Below are 23967 nucleotides of genomic sequence, written 5' to 3' on the forward strand. Positions count from 1 at the left end.
ATTTGAGTTTCAGATATATATGAGAATTGAAGGTAGCTCTAGAAGCAAAACTATTCTGAGCTGGGAGTTGTTACTACAAATTATTTAATAAATAAAAGAGTGGTGGGGCGAGTATAGTGAGTCCACTGTTAGATGAATGATCTGCCTCTGCAATGTAAGTGCTGTTTGTCAGAGCGGAACTATTTAATGTTCTTCAGTTTCTCTTGTTTACTATTGGCAGGCGGATTCCATTGGAAGAAATCCCAGAAGATGAGCGGGAGTGTTCTAATTGGCTCCACAGACTGTATCAAGAAAAGGTTGGTGTTTTGTCTAAACAAAGCTTGTGAGCCACTGCTGCTCAGTTCTTGACACTGTTAGTAGATGTTTAGAGAGTTTATGTGTAGTGGTTGTGCTTTGTGGGTTTGTGGGTTAGTTGTTTGTTTTTCCAGACAAGTGTTGTGCTGTTTCAGATGCAAAGAGGTCTTGCACTGTCAGTCATAGTTGCCTTTTTGTTTGTTTTTTTTAAACATCAAGAGGAAGGAAACTTACACAAGCCTCAGTGAAGGAGTAGTCCTCTACTGTAGAGGAAGTATACAAACTAGCAACTGCCTCCTTGATAGAAGAGGCATCTCCTAAATCAAGAACTAGTGGGCTAAATGAAGTATATTCTGCTTAAGTATATGAAAATGTTTGTCCCTTGTTTTAGTCTGTCTCTTTTAGAAGGTAAATATCCAATGTTAACCAGGCAAGTTGATAAATTACACTCTTATTTGCGCACAGCAATGGGATTGTGCATTTAAGATTCTTGATCGTAAGACAGTTGCAGAATAATAATGACTGCATGCATGTAGATGCCTATTGACTTTTTCTCAAATGCTTTTGTATTCATTCTTCAGGTTTTCAGAATGTGTTTGTTACAGGTTTTGTTTTTATGAACATAAGAAATAACGGTTGTGTATGTGCTCTTTGAATACACACAGCACGCCCATTTCAGTCATTGGGAGTCATAGATACACAGAGCACAGTACGATCTCAGTTATGTATTTAGACTGGAATACAGCAATGCTTAGGATTTAGAAATTTTAGACCGTAGCTAAGTTCTGTTTTCCACTCATTACAGTGTAACTTGTTGTACTCAACCCAGAATGCCATGTTAGCATTTCTATATTGACCATGCCCTTTCTCTGCTTCAAACCCTGACTACTCCTAGTTTAATTAATGTTTCCTCAAGCAGCATATTTACAGGAATATGCAAAGCAAATGCATATTGAGTCTCCAGTTAAAGATGTAACTGCCTATGATGCTCCATTTCTGTAAGTTGTGCCTTCTGCAGCTGATTCCATCACTTCCTCTTAATGAGCCTGTGTGTGCACTCTCTTTCTACAAGAATATTAATGGAAAAGGTCATTTAGATGAACATTGCAGAAGTCAGTTTCCTGCTACTACACCTTTATTTCTAACCATGTTTCACGTTGCTAAGATAATGTTTAAAAAATTTGCAGGAAGGAACGTAAATTAAATGAGAATGTGGGAGTTGTTTTCTTGAGTTCTCTGTTACATCCTTTGCAGTAATTCACTTTGTTTTCTGCTATTCTCTCCTTAGCATTTATTTCTAGTGCAGAGTATACATCTATCCTACCTTTTTTCTAGCAGCTTAGTTTGCTGGTTGGTTGAATCTGTAGTTTCCCATCTAAGTATAGGAGGAAGGAGTGTATATTCAGTTATCCTTTCCCTGAGCAGCTTTTAGTTAGTGTGGATGTTTTGGGGTTTGTTTTGTTAGTTTTTGTTAGTTGGTTGGTTGGTTTTGGACTGGGAGATGGGTATGTTCCTCTTCAGCTGTTTTATGTTATTCCATTGCTTTCATTCATCTCTGTAAAATCAGACTGTTCAGGTGGGTACAGAGCAGGGCTAACTTGTTAAAGAGTTCAGAGATAATGAAAACCATTGTGCAGAGTGAAAATTCAATTCTGCTTTACCTTTCTGCCATATTTCTTTTAGACAGAGTTTGGCTCTTAGGTGAGATGATATGCAGCGTTGATACCCGAGTGCTGCTTCCAGAAGTGTTTTAGGCTCGTATCTCAAGAGTCAGTAAATATTAATGATAAAAAGTAATGAAGTTTTGTTCAAAGAACTTAAATTCATTGCAAGATATGCACTCACCAGCTGCTTTGTCTATTTTGGTTATAGCACTCCACTTACTGTTTTAAAATAAGACAAGGTATGCACACTACTGAAAATCAGATTCCCATTTTATCTTGCATTACAGTTGCATGTGCTGTTGCTTGTTCTCAGTGATAGTCGTAATTTTGCAATACCCCCTCAAGCCTTATGGGGGGAGAGAGCATGCAGCACGGTTGGTTCACGGCAGTCTGAGCTTTTTCTGCACTGTGCACTGGCTGCCAGCTCTAGGACACCTTCACAGATGAATTATGTGCCCTTTGCAGAGTTGCCCCACAATGTGCCTCTCGTTATGCAGGTGCACTCATAGGGATTTGTCAGCTGTGAAGTTCCAAGGGCTACCAGTAATTGCTGCCCTGTCTATTTTGCAAGACCATGGTAATAGAAGGGTTGAGCAGAAGCAGGGTCATTCTGTGATTCAAACTGCTCTAGCATTTATGTGAAAAAACCACTCCTGAAGAGTCCTGCTCTCTCCAAAGCATGACTACGTACATTTTCCTTTGAGCATCTGAGTGTGAGTCTAAGTTAATGGTAAGCTCCACTATCCTTCCCTTCCCTATGGAGCAGAGCTGGATTGTACTCTAGTAGTGTAATGTAGCAGCTGTGGCATGCCACAGTACTAGGCTGGAGTGACGGGCTCTCATTATCATCCAGGACACAGCTGTTTGAATGAGGGAAAAAATATGATGTTAGTGGACATCAAGGGACATGACTCTTTTTAATCATTAATAAGGGAGCTGGTCTTTGAGAAAAGCTTGTATTGTCTTTTTTAACTTGCTGCTTGGTCTCAGTTACACACTTCTCAATCAGAGATACTGCTCTCTGGGAATTTGCCTTATAATCAACTTCAGACTCCTGTTTTCTGATTCAGCCATGCTGCAAATGTCCCAAACAGGACCTTTACAGGTGAACAGTGGCACACCCTATTACAAGGCAAGTGCTGTTCTCCTTCCTATGCTTCCAGGCATACACAGATGTCATGCCCTTGTGCTTCTTCCTTTGCTGAGGATGAATTTTGTCCTTGTACAGCCAGCCAGCAGTGTTTCAGTTAATGCTGGCTCATGACAGAGGTGCAACTTGGGTTGCAAATTGCCTTTTTTTTTTCTTTTTTTTTTCTTTTCTTTTATTAAACTGTTACCAGTAGAAAGACTCCCCTTGACTTTAACTAGAAATAGATGGAGCATGTTAGTGCATGTTAGTGTCCAGTCTGAAGAGGTATTGTATAAATGTCACAGCTCTGCTGGCCTTTGCATGTTTTGTTTCTTTGTACCTCTTTACAGCTTCAGCTCCTGAAATAGAAGTTCTGCTTCAGAATCTTAATTTCCATTAAAAAGAGAGTGAGTTTTTGATTCTTCTCATTTGTAAGAGAAGCATGGAAAACAAGGCATGAAACTATATGCCAAAATTCCTCAGGGAATTAGTAAAGGGTAAGTGAAGAAGGAAAGAGCACAGAGCTCAAGTGTTTGGGAACTAAGGGTATATTTTTGGATACTTGTTCTTTGAGGATTTCTTTGTGGAAGAGCAGAGGCATCCCTCTGTAGCTAGACCTCCCTGGTGGGAGCAGAGGGCAAGAATCCAGTTAGATTCTTGCAAGACGATGAATTTTCCCTGTTTTTTCACTACTGCATTATTCACATCAGTGCCTGAAGAAACTGAAGTTTGGTGGAATCATTAGGGACAGCATTCTTCCACATCTGAAAATGATTCTTGAGTGGGTGAAACTTTAATACAAACAGAAAACAATCTCTGCGTGCAGGGGAGTGCAAGGAGATGACTGTGGGGGAGATGGTTGTAGGGAATATTGATGGATATGATGGATTTAAATACTGTCCTGAGCTGTACACGGGTACTGTAGGCACCCTCTAGGTCTCAGAAGACAGATCAACACATGGATCTGTTTTGTGAGGAACAGGAATGTTTTTAAAGGCAAGGAATCCTAACTGAATTAAGGAGCCATTCCGCACAGTGGTGTATGATACATTAGGGGAGCTGAAGACAGTGACATCCATTTGTCCATTATGTATTTCTTACATCTGTCTCAAACATCTGAGTGAGATAGGGTCGGTGGTTTTTGCTGACTCCAGTGCTGTGCCGTACAAACAAGGGGGAAAATATGCTGCTTCTTTTCAGTGTTTGTGTTGCAGTTCGTAGTAATGGGCCCCCTAATGGTATTACCAATAACAGTCAGAAATGGTTTGTATTTTTCTAGGTAACGCTGGTGGTATTTAGAAGCCCCAGTGTATAAAGTAGAATTCAATTTGCCGATGATAAATAACTATGTTAAACCAGTCATAAACTGAAATCCTCAAAGCACTGTAAAGAAAACTTCATACATTGCATAATTCACTGAAGACAGCTAACTAATTAGTCATAATGATCATAGTATAATCTAGTTCACATGAGCAAAGCAATCATAATTTTTCTAATCTCAGTAGGGAGAGAGGAATGCTTTAATTACTGTGTAATCTCTTAAAAGTTGAATGTTCCCTTTGAATTAGATAAAATGGTAGCAGCCTGTAATTGCTAGATTGCCATTAAATAATTAAGGAATTGTCCGTGTCAGCTGGAGCATAAGTAAATGTAAAATCATAGCATAGTAGAACTCATCTTCTTGTGGTTGGTTGGGACAATATTGGCCTTGCCAGCATTTTTTTTGAAACCATCATGAAGCATTCCTTTCTTTGAAGAAATCTGGCCCTTCGTTCTGACTTAATTGGGGTTTCTTATGTTAGTCTAATTCTGACTCAATTAAGTAGTCTTGTGTTAATGAGATTAGTAATCTTTGTTTGGAACCAGAAGGAAGATTCCCCACCAGCTTTGATATGTTATGTTGGTCACAATGTTAAAGGCAATGCTGTTCACGCAGCTAAGCTTTAGAGAAAAGCACTGAATTCTAAACCTTCTGTGCTTCAAAAAACAAGACAAAGCACAGCACCACACCCTCCCCAAAACCACAGATCAAACAAAACTCTACCCTGCTATCTTTCTGTTATTCTGTTAAACAAGACTATAAAAAACAGTGAAAGAATCTTTAAACTATTTGTATGTTCAACTGTCTCTAGAGAGGCCTTTCTTCCATTGGCTGCCTAGGAACATAAGTAAAACTACATCCATGGGACAAAGTGATCAGAAGTGGGAAGTATTCTTTGGAGGATTTTACAAGATGGCACTTTTTCTGTCAGGGCTGTTTTAGAGCAGTGTATGGAAGAACATAAAGGAGCGGAGGATCTGCTGCGGCAGATGTAGCCCAAATAGTTCTCTGGCTTCCTGCTACTATCTGTCCAGTGTCTGCAGCTCTTGCAAGAAGTGCAACAATGATGTCTATGTAGCTGCAGAGTGTACATCTCCTCACCTATTTTTCCTTACTGTGTTTGTTATACTTTCTAGGCATGCTATTTTTCAGGCTTCTTTGTATAAGAGAAAGGGAGGATGCCTACACATCCTTCTAAGCTCTTTATTTCTGATTCTATGCTCACTGACTTCAAAGCGCATGCTTTCCAGCCATGACTTGCTCTTTGACCTCCCAGCAGGGTTACAAACATACAAACAAAACGTCAAAGTCAGGAATGTGTAGTTTTGTCGGCAGATGGAGATTTAATTGTTGTCCTCCTTTGTTCTGCCAGGATGCATTCCAAGAACAGTACTACCGAACAGGAACCTACCCAGAAGTCCCCATAGTACCACCCCGACGACCATGGACGCTTTTGAATTGGCTTTTCTGGGCCTTATTGCTGCTGTATCCCTTATTCAAGCTGCTCGTCAACATGATCAACAGTGGATCGTCACTAACATTGGCTAGTTTTGGATTTGTCATTGTAATGGGTAAGTTTTCTCAAGCAAGAAGTTTTTTTTACAGAATAATTGGCTTGACTTACTGATCCTTACTAAACCACTGTGACTAAACATAGGACTAGTGAATTCAACAGACCACATGAAACTATATCCACTTTTGCCTGGAACAGGTTAGGTAGATCCTTTTCTTACTTATCTTTGTATAGTTGTATGACGTTGTTTTTTAAGAGCTACATACAGAATTTGCTGTTTGTGTAGAAATCAAACAGTACATTTCCCGTGTGTTGCCTACAAGAGGATTTCTTCTTCTGTGTACTGTGGTGCTGGATTTCACTTTGAATGTCTACAAGTACTGAAAGCTTATTTACTCTGAGAATTCTATAATGTAATTGTAGTCTTTTACATAATCCATCGGGAACCTATAAAATTGTGATTAAGGCAGGGGCAACCTGTTGCGGCCATCTAGTCTGATCTGTGCAGCATAGGGTATAGACTGACATAGGTGGTTCCTACAGTACCTGTGGCAGTTCTGGGCTGTCTTGGTTTGAATAGGGATAGGGAGGTGATTGTCCCTCTCTACTCGGCTCTTGTGAGGCTGCATCTGGAGTACTGTGTCCAGGTGTGGAGCCCTCAGTACAAAAAAGACATGGAGATTTTGGAAAGGGTCCAGAGGAGGGCCACGAAGATGATCAGGGGGCTGGAGCACCTCCCCTATGAGGACAGGCTGAGGGAGTTGGGTTTGTTCAGCCTGGAGAAGAGAAGGTTGCGGGGTGACCTCATTGCAGCCTTTCAATACCTGAAGGGAACTTACTCCCAGGAGGGGAGTAAACTCTTCGAAAGGGCTGACAATAGCAGGACACGGGGAAATGGTTTTAAGTTAAAAGAAGGAAGATTTAGGTTGGATGTTAGGGGGAAGTTCTTCACTAGGAGAGTGGTTAGGCCCTGGAACAGGCTGCCCAGGGAGGTTGTGGATGCCCCGTCCTTGGAGGTGTTCAGGACCAGGTTGGACGGGGCCCTGGGCAACCTGATCTAGTAAATGTGTATGTTTGGTGGCCCTGCCAGGCAGGGGGGTTGGAACTACATGATCCTTGAGGTCTCTTCCAACCCGGGTCATTCTGTGATTCTGTGATTCTGTGAATCATAGAATCGTGAGGTTGGAAAGGACCTACAAGGTCATCCAGTCCAATCGTCCTCCCATTACTGTCACTACCACAATGTTTTTGTTTGTGGTTGAGGTGATTGTGTTACCTAAACAGAGGAAAGGAAACAAAACAAGGTGCTGACCCATAGAAAAGGAGGGAAATCTTTTACAATGTTCTTCATGGAAGGGGGAGCCAGATCAGCTGGGCAGACAAAATTGCATTTGGGTATCTGCAATTTCTGTGGTATTGAGTATGTGTTGGATGAACAAATTCCTATCCGGAATAAGCCATAGATTTATAAAGCAAGCGCCTTGTATGGCTGCTGTGCCGTGTGCTTGTGGCTTCCTCACCTTAACTTCTGAGTGTATCATAAATATGCTTTTAAAAAAGAAACAGAATTTCACAACAGTGAATAGGATGGTGTATGACACCACTGCAAATGCTACGTCTCTGGCAATAGCACTTGGTATTATGCCTTTGGAAGGTATAAAGGTATGATGCTACTAAGAACAGGTGGGAAAACAAACTTTTTGGGGGGATATCTTATGCCTCACTTAGCTCTTTCTTCTGCCTCTGGCCACAAGGTAAGATTAATAAATGGGCTGCTGTGGTTTCTCTGAATCCAAAGGACTTTTTTCAAGTTATTTGTGATGCTGGAGCTAAGAGTGAACTATAGCAGAAGTCGGCTTCCAGAATAATTGCATTAGCTTCCAGGCTGCAAGAGCACAGTTGAGGAACACATTAAGAATGCTGAGATAACAGTCCACTGTATGATTTGCGTTGATGCACCATACATCATCAGCAACATTTGTGGGATGCTGCAGGTTGCAGTTCCTCTATAGGGATTTGAAAGACCCCTGTGCTTAGCAACAGCTCTGTTTTCTCTCTGAATATATGGTGTGATCATAGTCAAAGTGCCTGTAATTGGCCAGGATTTGCAGCGTGGCAGAAGGCACTGTATTGCCTGTAGCAGAGGGTATCATCTGATTAGATTCAGCCAGCCACCTCTTGCTGATGAGCTGGCAAAACAGAAAGGTGATGTCACCTATTAGCTGATGGTCTGAGGAGGAAAGCTCAGCCTTCAGTAAAAATAAACAACAGGGTTGGTTACCCTGCACACTTGAAAGTGGATGTGTCATTACTCACTAAAAGGGCAGTAGTTTCCTTAGTATGTTATAGTCTCTTCTTTTTAACCTGTGCCCCTTTGAAAGCATTAGCTTTGCCAGTTGGTAATTTTTGGTCTCATTCTGTTGTGGAAGCACCAAAACTTTAGCCCAAGCAGTTACTCTGCCTTTTGTAGCCAACAGCTGTCTTTGCAGCAGGGCCGTTCTCCCCAGACTGTGCTTCTTATCCTGAGGGGTCTCTCTGGCCCAGATGTTCTGGATGTGATGCAGCCGTGATACCTGTGCTAGTCTGACATCTCACCTGCATCAGGAAGTGGTTCCTAATCTCCCATTATAGGTAGACTTCATTGTTTCAAAGGGCAGGCTTCACTACACGATAACATTACCTTTGTTATTGTGCTGTCTGTGCCTATGCTGAGTATTCTGTGATAGGAAAGGGAGGAGGGACTGGGAGGTTCTACAACCTGATCCTCTGCTTTGAATTCAGTGTTATTTATCTTTCCAACAGCCCCTGCTCATTGTGTTCTCCAGTTAAATGCTTACTGCCTTATTAGTGGCTGTTCAGGTCAAACAATCTGTAGGAGAAATGCCCCATGGTGGTCAAGCTGGAGTGAGAACACAGGAGCACCTGAGAACCCAACTTTCAGATCTGAGAAATGAATAACCAGGGTGTATATATAGCTCTGCTGGTTCAGCTCAAACCCTTTCAGCCCTAAATAAACAATGTCTCCTCTTTATACTGAGAATGCTGAGCCATCCCCTCTTGCCTTGCTGTGCAGCAGTTTGGCTATTTATACTCATCATAATCATTGCACTGTGCTAATATCTAACTACTGGTCTGGGACCAGGAGTCCTTTGTGATGCTACTTGAAGTGACACAAGGCAGTCCCTGCTCCAGAGGATAAATGCTCAAGCAGCTCAAAAGACAGAAGTCTTTGATAGAATCACAGAATGGCTTGGGCAGGAATGGGTGTTAAAGATCACCTTGTTGCCGCTCACCAGATCAGGCTGCCCAGGGCCCATCCAGCCTGGCCCAGAACCTCCAGGGATGGGGCGTCCACAGCTTCCCTGGGTGGTTTGTTCAGTGCTTCACCACCCTCTGAGTAAAGAATTTCCTGCTAACATCTAATCTAAATCTTCCCTCTTTTAGTTTAAATCTGATCCCCCTGTCCTATCAGATGGTGTATAAAGTCAGTCTCCCTCCACGTGTTGAAGGTTCCCTTAAGTACTGGAAGGCCACAATGAGGCCTCCCCAGAATCTTCTCCAGGCTGAACAAGCCCAACTGCTTCAGCCTCTCTTCGCAGGAGAGGTGCTTCAGCCCTCTGGTCAATTTTGTGGCCTTCCTCTGGACCCACTCCAGCAGCTGTAGCTTCATAGGCTACATGGCAAGAGATTTATGTACTTAACTCACAGGTACAGTTTAAAACTTGGAGCTGGTATTACAGCGTTAAAGCAGTGAGTCTGTCATATGTTCATATTTATATCTGACAGTAGCTCTCACATGTCTAATGCTAAAAGCATAATGAAATCTGAGCTTACGGCATGGCTCCAGCAGTTAAGTATCACTTAGAGACCCAAGTATTTCATTTGAAGCAAGCACAAATAACAATGAGCCAGCTTCGATTCTGCAGGAGCTGTTGTGTATCTGCTACACAGTGTGTGGACAGTGCTATCAGAAAACCTGCTTTCATAGAGATGAGTCTTATGTGACAGCGATGTGACAGTGTCCAAATGCAGAATACAGACCAGAGGGTGAGAGCGTGATGTGATCTGAGAAGGAAGGCTGACGTGAGTGGATGAGGGTGAGCCAGCAGTGTGCAGGAGGTTTTACAACACTAGGAGGATGCAAACTATGTGCAGGATTCTGCCTGTTGGTGGAGCTGCCAGACAGTCTGGCCTTTGAGCCTGGTGCCTAAAACTGCAGGGTTTGATGTTTGTTGTCTCTACTTGCTTCTTTCTTTTCCTTTATAGAAGATTAGACAGACACTAAATTAAAAAAAAACTGCAATTAGTATAAGCTTTAGTTGTACAGATTCATTTTGGTGTATAGTCTATACAACACATCTGTGCAGTAGACTATATAGGAAATTTCTATGCCCCTACTACAGTTGCAGTGTGGTGCAAAACACAGGAAATGGATAAGATGTGAGAGAAAAGAAGTTGTCTGCTCTGAACAAAGGTTTACGATGAGGGATGTGGTGCTGTGATGTGGGTGGGTGCTGGTTTTCTTGGAACTAAATAAATGTTCAATAAGCAGATTCCATGTTCAGAACTATGTTGATTTGTGTTAACTCAGCCTTCTTTCAGCCAGGCAGAGCAGGTCTGTAGCAACATCTTGTGTCAGTTGGCAGGGTAGGCAGTGATGGGCAGAAAGACAGCAGGAGCTCTGCTACCTCCTGCAGCTTGCCAGGGAACGCCATGGGGATACCCCAGCTGACAGCTTCTCCTTCCTGCTGTTCAAGAGGGGGCTCAAAGTCTCACAGCTGATGGTTATCCGCAATTCCTCTTTGGTTTCTTTGTCTTCTTTCCCATCACGTATTTGTATCTTAAGCCACAGCAGAACAAGTCCTTAAACATGATGTTGTCATCAGGGCATACGGTAAGGTAAGAATAGTTTTTAGGCCTGAGGCACTGTACTGACATGCTATTTGACAGCTTTCCTTTAGCACCCTGCAATAGTAAAATAGAAATCTGTAGCTTTCCCTCTTAATAAAACCAAATAGACACCGATTCCCTTTTGTCCTTCATTTGCAGTTCTGATTTGGCTGTCTGAGGCCTGCTTGCTTCAGGAAGTTTTCTTCATATAAGCTACAATGTTCTGTAAGGGGAATACAGTTAAGTCTGTTAGTTGCCATGCTGCAGAAGAGATTTTGCCCTAATTTTGTGGACTTTGAGGTCTCATATGTGGTACTCTTTGTAGTCACAAAACCACCTGGCTTTGAGCCCAACGATTCCCTTCTCACCCTCCCCATCATTAGGTGAGCAGCATCCTACCACGATGGAGATACATTCTTGAAGAGGAACGTTGAAATGCTGCCCAGCAGCTGCTGGGGTTTAAGGAGAGTATGGGGAGAGTTAAGCTCCGAGAGTGGAGAAGAGGCAAGTCAGGGCATGGATAAGTCAGCGCATGGATAAGCGCCTGCAGCAGCGCAGCACTTAGCCCTGCTGTGCTTCCACAGGCTTGGCAAACATGAGCAGTCTTTTCTTGCACCCAGCCTTCCCCAGAGTGCCAAGGACTGCAGGGTGAACTGAGGGTGGAAGGGCAGCGGCAGTTCCCGTCAGAGAGCAGAGAAGGAAAGAAATTTCAACTGCTGACTTTCTTCGGTATTTTTTGGTGTCCAGGCAGCAGCATTCCTGGAACTTTATGAAATCCCCACTGTGCCGTGTGGTTGCTATAACAGTCACTCTTATTTATGCTCCATGTCCATCTCCAGATGTGGTTTATATCCCTCTGGTTAAAGTCTTAACGATTTCATGCTTACTATTACATTAGCATACCAAACTGCAGGCTCTGTGTTGGATCTTCCTCTGTCTTCTAGCTCATGTCAAATATCAAAGACTTCTTTCTTTTCTCTGTTCTTGAGTGAAATCTTTCACTTGTCGCAGTTGTTTGTTTCCATTCGTGGGCTAACAGTGAGCAACAGTGAACTTGCTCGAAGCCATCTCATCTCTCTGCCTTGTGTGCTGTATGATGCCCCACAGACAGTCCTAGTGCACAGGATTATTCCAGTCAAGGTATTTCTCTTTGAACTTCTGGATTACCCACTTGATCTCTTTTTCCAGCCTGTTGAGGTCCCTCTGACTGGCAGGGCAGCCATCTGGCCTAATTCAAGACGTAGGCCAGCAAAACACATGTAGGGTTTTCCAAAATGAAGTAAGAATGGGTAAGTTATCTGACAAATGGGAGCATAGGTGTAGTACTTCAATGCTGCTAATGCTGTAACACTATACTATACAGTACTTTATGGTCACATTGTAGAGCAGAGAATACTGACTGTCTCTTTAAGATGCTGTGTATGTTCAGACCTTCAGTCTCTGCCTCTGAGAAGGCTTTTCACTCTATTTTCTTTTTATATTGCAGCTTCCGTTGGTGTCAGATGGATGATCGGTGTTACAGAAATTAACAAGGGCTCCACCTACGGCAACAATGACAACAAGCAGAAACTGAAGTAGTATCTTCAGAGACTGCTTCAACCCAAAGGGAACAAATGCAACCTCTGAAAACTCTTAAGTGCATATCCATGGTCCTTCAAGTGAGGTCAAAGGAATGGTAGGACGAGCAATTGCCACGCATATCTGAATTTGCACTCCTGTTATTTTTCTCCCGGGGTTTGGGCTGGATTTCTCTCTTGGACGAGGCGCTCCTCGGTTCACTCTTCCCAACGGGTTTGCATTTGTTTGGTTGGTTTGTTTTCATATAGAGTGTCTTTAAGGTTTGAAGAGAAAAAATTCAGTGTGCTGGTATGATGAGACTCTACCCGGAAACTGCTCGGTGGTTGCTGAGGTCTGAGCTTTATCTTGACTTGCTCTAAAGAAGGGATAAATGTCAGAAGATTGTTACAAGATGATTAAAACTGATAGCTGTCTAGCTCCCATGTTAGCAGTTTGAGTAACAGTAATTTGTCAGTGTTCAAATACAGTACGATGCACTGCTTGGTGATACCACTATTGCAACTCTACTGAACTGACAAGAGTGTGGTAGAGTTTTTTTTACATCTAGAATTTAATCCCACAGCGAGCACCACATTGGACCCAGTCAGGCTGACTATGGGCCCATTTTGTTGGCTCAGAGCCTTGCAGTGTCATAACCTGGAGCAGAATTTGGGCCTGTGGCCTGAGCAGAGAGCTGAGCTACCCACTGTCACATCTTCCACTAGGCAATACTTAGCGGTATAGCTGAAACTTCCAGTTCTTCTGAGAATAAATGCCATTCATAGTTTGGAAAAATAGGTAACAAATTACTTTCAGCTTTAAACACAGGTTCAAATTCTAGGCTTTCCTAACAGCAATGGAAACAGATAACAGCTGGGTGTGCTGTAACAAAGTAATACAAAGCGTGCATTAAAAGTTCTTGCCCTGCACCCTCACTGTTGTGAATCTAATTAATCTGTTGTCCGCCTGACTTTTTGTAGGGCCTCCTAACGTGGTCTGAGGGAATAGTTACATTATCTTCCACTTTTCTTTGGGGTAAAAAGAAAAGAATTGGAGAGGGACCTGGGACAGAGGAATGGCTTGCAGGTTTCTATGCCTGTATGGAGTTTATTAACAGCCTTCTAAATTAAATTAAAGTAGGATCGAGTCCCCTGGGAAAACCAAGTTTCTCTCACATCCCCCTCGTACTGATTGCTGGGCGTCCTCCTCTTGGTTTGTTGTTGTTTTGCTCTTTAGAGAGGAGACTTCCAACTGAAATCAGTTAAGGGAACAAAAGAACAACATTTTAAACCCAAAAGTTATTGATGCTGAGCAGTGGGGAGCATTCTTGGCACGTTCAGTCGTGTTACATTTTCTTAGAGTTGTATTTCTAACAGCTGGTAAAAACCATTTATCTTTAGTTAGAATAAAACTGAAGCCAGAAGCAGCAGAGGCTAATAGAAAAGTGTATGAATCATTCAATGAAATATGCATTTGCTGTTCTGTACCATCAGATCACCTAGACGGTAATCCTTTAAATATGCAGTATCTGAAGAGCAGCTGCAGTGGTGCATTTAGCATGTGGCAGTCAGCACTAGCTGCTGAGAGTGAATGCAGTGAGTAAGAAGTACAATATGAAGGACGAAATGGGCCTTGGGTCTTGTGAGGGTCTCGTTTTGTAGGCTTTTGTCTCTTGTGCACGTGCATTCCCTGTGCTCTGAAGCATATTGGAGTAAGTGGTGTAATGTGTCATAAAAATAACCATGGACTTTGGTTTATTTCTTTAACATACAAAATACAGCCAGAGCCCAGAGGATACTGTCGTGCTTATAAAGCTATCTATCCATCTGTCTCTTAAGAAAGCACGTGCCCTTCTCTGCCAAAATGCTACCATGCACCTGTACTGAAACAATCTTAACACCTAAATAGGTGACAGTTGAGAGCAGCAAATACATATTCAGGTGATAAAAAAACCAGCTCTTCCCCAGCTCTTCCCCCCCCACCCCCCTTTTTAAAGAACAACTGCCTTCATGTGCTGATAGAGAGACCTCTAACGTCCCTTATCAATCTCAGTCCTTTTTTAAGTTACCGCACACAGTACTGCTTCTCTAGGAGGAAAATACCAAACACAGAAGCGCTTCCCAATGAACATTTAAGGTATTTCACACAGGTTTCTCTTGGAGCAGCCACTGTAACAGGCACAAGGGCCAAAGATGCCAGTCCTGGATCTAAGTCTCAGCAGACAAGGGCTGCCACCCAATATCCTTCCAGCGTTCACTGGCCAACAGAGAAGGTTTAATGGTATTTGCCAAAGGTAAATGAACCCCGTTCACTGTATTAAAAGAATGACATACATATGTCTGTAGGAATCAGTGTTTGCCCTTCTTCACCACAAACAACTGTATGGTCTACAACTGCCTTAACAAACAAAAGTAGTCTTACATTTGTTTATACAAATTAATTAAAATAAAAATATGAAAAGCCTGAAGTGCAGTGAATGAGTTTTCTTTTGGTCTGCAGTAACAACAAACAGTTGTTGTCATCTTTCTCCTGACTCTTGAAAACCGTTCTGGATTCCTGCTTGTGTTCAAGGACACTGAAGACAAAGGAGGAGACAAACTGTGATACCGCGATGTGCCACAAAGCAAAGAGCACAGCGGGACAGGGCTGCACCTCAACCTCAGGTACTTTCCTACTCTGTTGCTTAGGATGACGATGATTCCCCTCCTGTCGTAACTGAAAGTAGGAAAGATAGGAAAAGTTCTTTGCTTAAATTGGGCACTGTATTCTCTTTTGAAAGCCTGGATATACGGCACTGGTGACCCACACATAAAAGAGTGGTGTATTTCTGGTTTCATTGTCACTTTGTGATATCTATCTTCTCAGCAGCTCATCCAGCTGTGCCTCACCTATAATAAATCAGGGATTTCTACACTAAGAGGAGAGAGAGACAGAATATCGACAGGGAGTTCCCTGCTTAACAACTTAACTTGGCTTACCCAGACATGCACTAAAGTTTACAAGTAACAGCTACAAGGCAACTGTTTGAAACAGCACACCGAAGTATATATTCATACCTGAACAGATCAGACATTGCAGGTTATCATGCCATTTTCTGTAGTGCAGGTGTCCAAGAAGAAAGTGAATGTAGCCCTGGAGTCTATCCCTAACATAGCAGGTAGCATAAGGAAGTGCACAACATCACCTTATTTCCACAGGAGAGAGTGAAGGGAGAGCCTTAATTCTGTTATCCCTGGTGCAGTGCACTGCTCTTCTTACATGTTTGTATTTGTCAAGCCACTGACTTACTTATAGCAAGGTAAAGAGACACCAATTCCTGTTAGCTCTGCAGCATTAGGAGTTAAAACTTCAACTTCACAGTTCCCCACAGCTCCTGTTGTTCCACAGTTACTTCCAGAAGAACAAACCCATCACCACCAACTCCTAAAATAAACCATTTATTGAGAAAAAAACCCTTTTTTTGTTTGTTTTTCAATGTCATCAATCAGCCTTGTGCATCACAAATCCGAAGCTTGCCAAAAAAAAAAAAACAAAACAAACAAGAAACCAGTCCAAGTTCACAGTCAGTGCACTCAACAAACAGGTTTAAAAAACAAGGTCCATAACGCCTGGTAACAACTACAGCATTTTTGTTTCTGAACCTAAAGAGTTCAAAAATCCTACGTATTAACATGAACGGTTCTCAGTCAAATGAGAAACAGGAGAAAGAACAACAAAAAAAGGTCTGGTCCATATACAGTAGTAATGGCACTTTCACTGAAACATGCAGCTTCTTTCAACTTGCGGACACCGTCACGTGAGCAACATGTGCCAAGTACAACATACAGGAGCAGCAGAGAAAGTGACGCTTGTCACTTGTGCAGTCTTCGTGAGTCACCTCTTCTTACACTGTTTCTCAGCACAGTCTTTATGTAAATATTACATACAGTAGTGTTTAAAAGGTATTTTTGCCAGAGTAAAAAAAGGCCATCGAGTGAATGACTTCATTCTTCATCTGTGCAAACCTGTGAAGGGGACACGAGGCAATGAATTCATCTGTCCCTACTGCAGGGAAAAGACAGCAACAGTTCAACCTCTTCAGCAACCTTCATTGAACAGAAGGAATAAGCAAGTTTTATTTCTCCTTTGTTATAATGATATAATGCATTACAACTGTTCCTATCTATCTGACAACTGATGCTTCCACTGTCACCACAACAATTCATTCTGCCTCTGTGACAGATGGGGTTTAGCTACAATTACTACTACACTACTGCATTGCTTAACAACAGGCAAAAACATTCTCAGCTAAAAATGAAACCCAAATTCATACAATAACTGCAGCTTGTTGGGGTAATGCCAGGCAAACAGTCAACAAGAGTGTGAAATTAAAGGCTGACCCTTTTACTGAAGGACAGTAGATGTCCCAAGCATTTGCTTGTTTTACTGTTTAATGTAGGGACTCATTTCTCTTTGTTACATGTCTCTGCATACATACATACTATACATACACACTGAAGCTGTAGGCACATTTATAGCGCTCTAAATCCAATTAAGTGCCATGAAGTTTGACAAGTCTTTAACATAAGGATAATGCACCTCGAGAGCAGCAAAGTAGTAGTAGCTACATGTCTGTCCGCAGCAATGCAGGTGCTTCCTCAGTTTTCCACGCCTCACTTTCTGTAGGGCATCAACTAAGTATCAGCCTCCCACCATGACACAAAGCCCTGTGGCACAGCTGCGCACAACACAGCCAACTCAAGGCAGTTTGATTCCCATCTGCGGTCTTTGCAGCCAAAACTGCGAGACAAACCTTGACAAAAGGATGGTCGAGGAGCTGGCTGGCCGTCCACCTCATCTTTGGGTCACTTTCCAGGCAGTGGCAAAGGAAGTCTTTCCCTTCCGGACTCACTTTGTCAGGAATAGGAGGTTTATGACCCATCCCCACTCTATACATGATCTGGAAGTTGTGCTCGTATTCATGCCAAGGCCTCTGCAACAGAGAACAGAATTGTTTAGCACAAGGTTTAGCGAGCAGCTCACTGTAGAACAAAGCATATAATTCTGTGCCCCGGGAAGTTAAAAGCCCCCCTTGATACTTGTGGACTCACTGCTGGGAGTGAGGTCAGAGATTTTAGAGAAACTGCTGAGGACGTTTTGTGTTCTGTCAGTAGATGACACACGTACCTTGCCAGTGACCATCTCTATAACAACACAGCCCAGGCTCCAGATGTCCGCTGCACGTCCGTGCCCTTCTCCTTTTGCTCTGGTAATTACTTCTGGAGCCATGTACGCTTTGAAACAAGACACAATGTCATCACTTTATACAGCAGAAGGAAACAAAGTGATTAAGTAGGCAAACCAAATGCTTTTTAATACATCTGAAATGAATTGCCTCTTAGCTTTTCTAAGTTTTGTCATGTGCTGGCTCTTCCTTGTTCATTGACACATTTGCAGCGTAACTGTCCTGCAGTGTGAAAAGCGACAGTGGAAGCACTGGTACAGTATGTGCTCTGGTATTTGGGGGGTTTTTAACCAGAGAGATTAAGCAGCTGTTCTCTACGAACACTGCTGCTTCAGTAAGGCCAAATCCCACAGAACAAATCTTCAGAACCTTTATAGTTAACCAGACAAATAATAACATTTTATCTTTCCAGTTACCACATTCACTTATGGATGTAAAGCACAACTAACTAGCGAAGCTTAAAACAAGTTTCCCTGAGCCATATTGCTTTATTCTCGGCAGAGTTATCTTCTTGTACGGTAACTAGCCAAGTTGCTGCCTCACACGTGTTTCCTTACCTGCAGTGCCCAACGTACTGTTCACTTCTCCAGGCATTGTCTGAGTGTTGTTCTTTAGTTTCACTGAGCAGCCAAAGTCACCCAGTTTAATCAGTCCGGATGAGGTAAGAAAGATGTTGGCTCCTACAAGACACAAAGAGAAACGGTAACAGCCATTAAACCCGTGCTGAACTGAGGCAGGAGGACTCCTCAAGATGAAATGCTGCCAGAAGAAATTACACGGTAGATCATAGCTGAATTCACACTTAGAACTGAACTGGTGGATTAACTAAGTGTGGAATTAGTGTTGGAGATGTTCCCCACAGCGTACCCGACCAATGAGGTGGCCGGATTCCCAGTGGGTTTCAGCTCATACTAAAGACCCTGGAAGCTGACAACAAGAAATGCTCATAGCACAAAACACTCCAGCAGGTTTCCACACATACATTCACTATGAGAAAACGCTCCTCCAGAAATCCCTGACTGTCAGTGCTCATCCTTGCCAGTGTCGCATCATGCAAAACCAGCTGATGGGAGAGACCAATGATGCTCACCTCCCAGTGCCCACCTTCTCAGTCCTGCTGAGTCAAGACAGATGACACAATACATCTGTGCCATCAGGACAGACGTACAAAGTTGAGCTCATAGCGTTTATTCCACGTACCACCAAACACCCACTCCTTTTTCACTCTATTTACAGTCTAATTTCTGGAGGAGGGCTAACATTACAATATCGGCTATGCTGCCAGCTTACACTACCAAATATTGCCCCAGCATAGTTGAAATTCTCCAAGAGAAACCTGCAGTTGGCTTCAGGTCAGTTGCTCTACGTGACACTGCAAAAATAAGCCGAGTGCTTCTGATAAACAGGTGGGGTTTTCCATCCAACATCCTGCCAGAACCCCATTTCTCAACAGATTCCCCTTACAGCTCTGAGAATGCTTTAAAACCTAAATTGATTCAGTCCAAGAGGCAATAAAAGGAGGAGATACAACAGAATTTGTTAACAGAAATAAATTCTAACCTTTGATTACTGTAAGCCCTCTGAAACGAGAATAAACTTCTAGTAAATACCACTCTTCTACACCCTGTGTCCCCCCATTTTCCAGTGGCAGCATTCAGGTGCCTGCACGGATTCAAGATCAGAATTCTTTCTGCTGGCAAACTGCGGAACTCAGCCAGACGCCTGCATGGATCCCTTCCAACCCAAACCATTCTATGACTTTACGTCACTGTGAGCCCTGCAGTCAGGAGGGCACACAGTGCCGAATGAGTCCTCCACTGCTGCGCTGCCTGCTGGAGCCTCTAAGCCATTCGGTCTGTGCTTGGGAGAACAAGACCAAGCTCCAGGAGCTTTAAAAAAGGATCTCACTGGATAGCGGACACCTGCACAGAACCCAGCAGGACCTGGGTAAGAAAAGAGGGGATGGAAAAGCAGTACTTGATGCACAATCTTTTTTGCCCTTTACAGTCAATGTGATTGGAAATGTAACAAAATTCCTACCATATCTGCATGGTTGACAAGCAAAATAAAGTAAAAGCAGAGACTTAGGCTAAAACAATACAAAGGGTCAACAACCCCTACCTGTTCCCTCTCTCCTACACATGCACTATCAAAGTAGCTCCACTGTACTTAGTGAAAGGAAGGAAGCAGCACAGCTCTGCAAAATACTGCTGCCATTTACACCACAAGACCTTCCTGGCAGACTGCAGGCAGAGCAAACACCAAAAGCGTTTCTCTTGCTAGAACAAACAGCTGTGACTCAGAGCATTTAAATTCAAGTTTAGAGGATCAGTCCCAGATTAAGCACAGTGAAAACTGACACTAGTGTGATATTCCAGCAGTGCTGGTCTCAATACTGCGAGCCCAAGCAGCTGCACTGAAATCCCCATGACTAATGTGGCACAGTTTCACCAACAGGGCAGCTCATAGCCATTCCTCAGCAGTACTTTAGCAGCAGAACAGTCACATTCATCTACGAAACAACTCGCTTCAGGCCAAATGCTGCCCTTTGATGAGAAAATCAGCTTTATCATCTGCTTTTCCACACTCACATAGAGCATGAAATGCCCACAGTCTCCCGCTGAATAACCTTACGCCTCTTGTTGAATGACCTTCCTTCCCTCTGCTCATCACAAAGAGATGAAGGCAGGAATAGCAGAAATTCTGAGAGAGCTAACAGCAAAGTTAACAAGAAGACAATAATGCTTTGATGAAGACTTCATGGCCTGGAGCGTCTCATTCACAGGTTTCTGATTTACTGAAGTTTCAGATACAAAGCCTTCATTTTCTGTATTCAGGCTGAAAATGCAATCCGAGCACTCTGTGTAATATACTCTGCTCTCCCAAAGAGAGGGCACCAGGCATGACCTTGCAATTAACTTTTATCAATTCAGCACTTGGGAGACCACACTTGGAGTTCTTCGGCTGCTCAATACAAGGCAGATGTCAACAGATGCATCGAGCCCAACCCAGGGTCATCAAGACGGTCAGAGGGCTGCTATGCATGATGAGGAAAGGCTGAGAGACGGGTTTGTTTAGCATGAGGAAGAGAAGGATGGGGACTGTGTAGAGAGAGAGAAATTATTGCTGTATTCAACTTCAATGTTATCATGAAGATTGAAACAGAGTTTTCCTCAAAGACACACAGTGGAATGGTACAGGGCAGGGGAAACCAACAGAGCATCTCAAATTCCAGGGAGGTATTAGGAAAAGGCATTTTTTTCTTTACAATGGGGATGGGTGGTCACTGGGATGGGACACGGGAAAGAGGGAATCCTCTGTCACTCAAACAGACACAGACCTGAGCAATCTGATCTAACTTGGCTTTGAATCTGACACTGAGGCAGGCCCTGCTTTGAGGAGAGGGCTCAGCCAGAGATGTCCAGAGGTTCTCTTCAGCATTAAACATTCCATCGTTATCCATGGTGATATTTGGCAAACTGGGCATGAGCGATCTACTGTGATCCATCATTGAGATTCCCATAGAAAAGCAGTTTTAACAGTCTGAATGACACATCCCTATCGGAAAAAATAAGAGTAATGGACTGCAAGTAAATGCAAATCTTCTGGTGTAATAATGTCGCGGGTTTAAAAAAAGTGAAAACAATTTTCTTTACTGCTGTTGTCTGAGAACTTGAGGATGCAATTTCAGCATAAAAAAAGATGGAGCAAGAGGCCTGCAATGTAACCAGAAGGCAGCCCTTATAGAGATACCCTCTCTGAAGTCTGCCTTCAAATTCTGCCATTAAGTTTAGAGAAAGTCCGTACACAGTTCTGTCAGAAGCGACCCTCTGTAGCTGTTACTACTCTCAAGGATTGCCCCAATGTCTGGTATGAGGAACCTGTTGCAACAGAAATGCCTTGGATAATGTAGCCTTACAGTTCTGTTAAGCAGCTCTTCTCTCTTCAATGCATTTCTCTGATGGGAGGAAGACCTAATTGGAAACATATCCGGAAATCAGCAATGATACAGAGAAGCACAAAATAAATCCCTATCAGTCACTTTGGATTTGGATCGTGAGCTGCCAAGAGGTTGCAATCCAGCTAAGGGTAACATGGACATGGAATGATCAAGTAAAGGATAAGGAAGGCACTGTGAAAAGCACAAAGGGAAATCCACGATTGCAGAGAAACCTTTGGTCAGGAAGGAGAACCAGAAAAAGCAAAACTGCTGGGGAATGGGTGTAAGGGAAAGTGCTTTCTAGGAAAAAAAGCCAAAACTGACTCAAGAGTGGCCTACCTGGTGGGAGGCCTCTGGATCGTAGATAGTTCTTTTCCCAAATGAGAAGCACGAGGCCAAAGGACCAAAAGCAACTGGGAACCTCCTACACTGCTGCGATGGTTCAAAACCCTGTGAGCAAGAGGGACATAGAAACCCAGCATCGTTGGGTTGCACTGCCTTGTCGTAAAATGAGCATTCACGGGGCATACTGTGTGCACCGTTCCCCTAATTTCTCCAGAGGTGAATATCTGCCAGAGGTGAGCAAAATATGTCAAACTAACAAAAATAAGAGAACTAAACGTGAAGGATGTTCTCAGAAGGTTCAGGAAAGGAAAAACGAATGTGCAATACAGACTGACACTGAGTACCTTAAGCAAATATCAAAACCATCTCCCCTTCAATTACTGTAGATCCGTTCTGCTTACTTTGTAAGCAAAACCTGAGAGCCAGGAATGAGTAGATACATATATGGGGGAAAAAACAACAACAACAACAAAACAGCCATGATACATAGTTTCACCATATCCATTAAACTTCTTTTAACAAAGATTTTAATAGTGCATTTAATCAACCATTCGTCTGAAAGACTAAAAGTCTTCTGTCATATGGGAATCGCTAGGAAAAGCTCTGCTGGACCACCCTAGCACGGAACACTGCTTGTCAGCTCCCACAGAACGCCGTAGTTTCTTGCACAGCTGAGAAGAAAAACAGCATTACGTAACTCAGTGCATTAATGGGAGAAATACAAGGACCAAAATTTGAGTCTGGAAGAATCCTCAACAATCCTCACCACCTCTACAAAAGCAACATAAATCATGAGCAGAATTTATAAGTTCGCAATGCCACCAGTGACTGCCTTTGTTTGCTTTTTAACGTTCTGTGCTTTAAAAGGAACATTTAAGTCACCAACTTGTAAACTGGAGACTGAAAAATGCCTGGAAGACTTTTTACTCAACTCTTGTATAGATAATGCGCACTATAGCTGAAAAGTCTCGTCCCGTTCTCCTCTCCTCCTCCTTTCTTCTACAACACCAAAACAACATTACCTTTTTGGTTCACATTACCTTTGATGTCTCGATGAACGATACCATGTTCATGAAGTACATTGATAGCAATTGTGATTTGCTTTGTGTAGAGCCTAATGACGTGCTCCTGAAGGCCCAGTTTTGACACCTCCTCCAGAGTGCCCTCATCACAGTACTCCATGAAGATGTACATCTCTTCCTGTGGTGGGAATCAAACCAGATGTCATTGATTTTCATTTTCTTTAACTGCTGAATTAGAACTAAGATACAGAAAAGAGCTCAGACTTGGAAGGGGATAAAGGCATACAAGGATCAGAGAGTAAGAAAAGGTCAGGTATCTCAACACGCTGTGGGATCCAACTCCAGGTTTCTGCTGCTCAGATAAGAAAACACTGCTGCTAACAGTGACAAGTTTTAGGCTGGATCTCTAGTCTTTATCTACCCACAAAAGTTACCAAAAAGTACATAACACAGTTTGCACTTGGAGCAGTCAAACAGAGCTGCAGCACTGAACAGCTGCAGCATCACTCACTACTCATTTACACTGCAGGGCAATTCACAGAGGCATCCAGACAACTAAGTTCAACAAGAATGATCTGAAGTAAAACCTCCAATGAACCAAAGCTTCTTAAAATGTTCTCAGCCCTTTATACAGCCCCTCTCCTGTCCCTCCATGACTGGTATTTTCTTACCCTGTGGAGCTCCACACCAAAATACCGAACAAGATTAGGGTGTTTGATGCCTTCAAAAATCTTCAGTTCATCAGCTGTTTCTTTGATGGTTTTGTGATCATTAGGTTGAAATCTTATCTGCAAGAAACATTTTTCATTATTTTCCTGCTATTAAGTTTCAAACTGTTAAGGAACAGTAACAAGAAAATGTGGAAGATCTGGCACATAAAAACGTTAACTGTCCAAGCACCAAATAGCTGCCATGGTAACTGCTGTGAACACTTAAGGGTTGTTGCTGTACAAGGATATGGAAATGCAGTAAAACTAAACAGTACACATCTTTTCAAAAACAAAATGTTGGAAGGGAGAAGGATCTCTATGCCTACACAGCTTGACTTGCTTCTGTAAGGAAAATCAG

General features: G+C 42.8%; 2 protein-coding genes across 17 annotated transcripts in view; one reads left to right on the forward strand and one right to left on the reverse strand.

The window, feature by feature from the left end:
• Nucleotides 1–14835, forward strand: part of AGPAT4 (1-acylglycerol-3-phosphate O-acyltransferase 4) — a 64869-nt gene extending 50034 nt beyond the window's left edge. For all 4 annotated transcript variants that reach the window (XR_014943972.1, XM_085541404.1, XM_015858053.2 and 1 more), the window contains 3 exons: nucleotides 221–296; nucleotides 5781–5979; nucleotides 12298–14835. Coding sequence is in view for 3 of the 4 variants with exons in the window: in XM_085541404.1 (XP_085397530.1) it covers nucleotides 221–296; nucleotides 5781–5979; nucleotides 12298–12389 (367 nt within the window). In the remaining variant the exon portion in view is untranslated. The remainder of the gene's footprint in view (nucleotides 1–220; nucleotides 297–5780; nucleotides 5980–12297) is intronic.
• A 954-nt stretch (nucleotides 14836–15789) lies between these two features.
• Nucleotides 15790–23967, reverse strand: part of MAP3K4 (mitogen-activated protein kinase kinase kinase 4) — a 61962-nt gene continuing 53784 nt past the window's right edge. For 12 of the 13 annotated variants that reach the window (XM_085541401.1, XM_085541403.1, XM_085541399.1 and 9 more), the window contains 6 exons: nucleotides 23571–23687; nucleotides 22918–23077; nucleotides 18150–18272; nucleotides 17535–17641; nucleotides 17161–17340; nucleotides 15790–16372 (listed from right to left, as the gene is read on the reverse strand). In XM_085541401.1, the coding sequence (XP_085397527.1) occupies nucleotides 16352–16372; nucleotides 17161–17340; nucleotides 17535–17641; nucleotides 18150–18272; nucleotides 22918–23077; nucleotides 23571–23687 (708 nt within the window). In that variant the 3' untranslated portion in view covers nucleotides 15790–16351. Of the gene's footprint in view, nucleotides 16373–17160; nucleotides 17341–17534; nucleotides 17642–18149; nucleotides 18273–21871; nucleotides 23078–23570; nucleotides 23688–23967 lie in introns of all 13 variants that reach the window. The other variant, XR_014943968.1, reaches the window with a different exon arrangement.

Source organism: Coturnix japonica, chromosome 3 (genome assembly GCF_054131305.1).
Source record: "Coturnix japonica strain WE chromosome 3, WE-NBRP24, whole genome shotgun sequence".
NCBI lineage: Eukaryota > Metazoa > Chordata > Aves > Galliformes > Phasianidae > Coturnix > Coturnix japonica.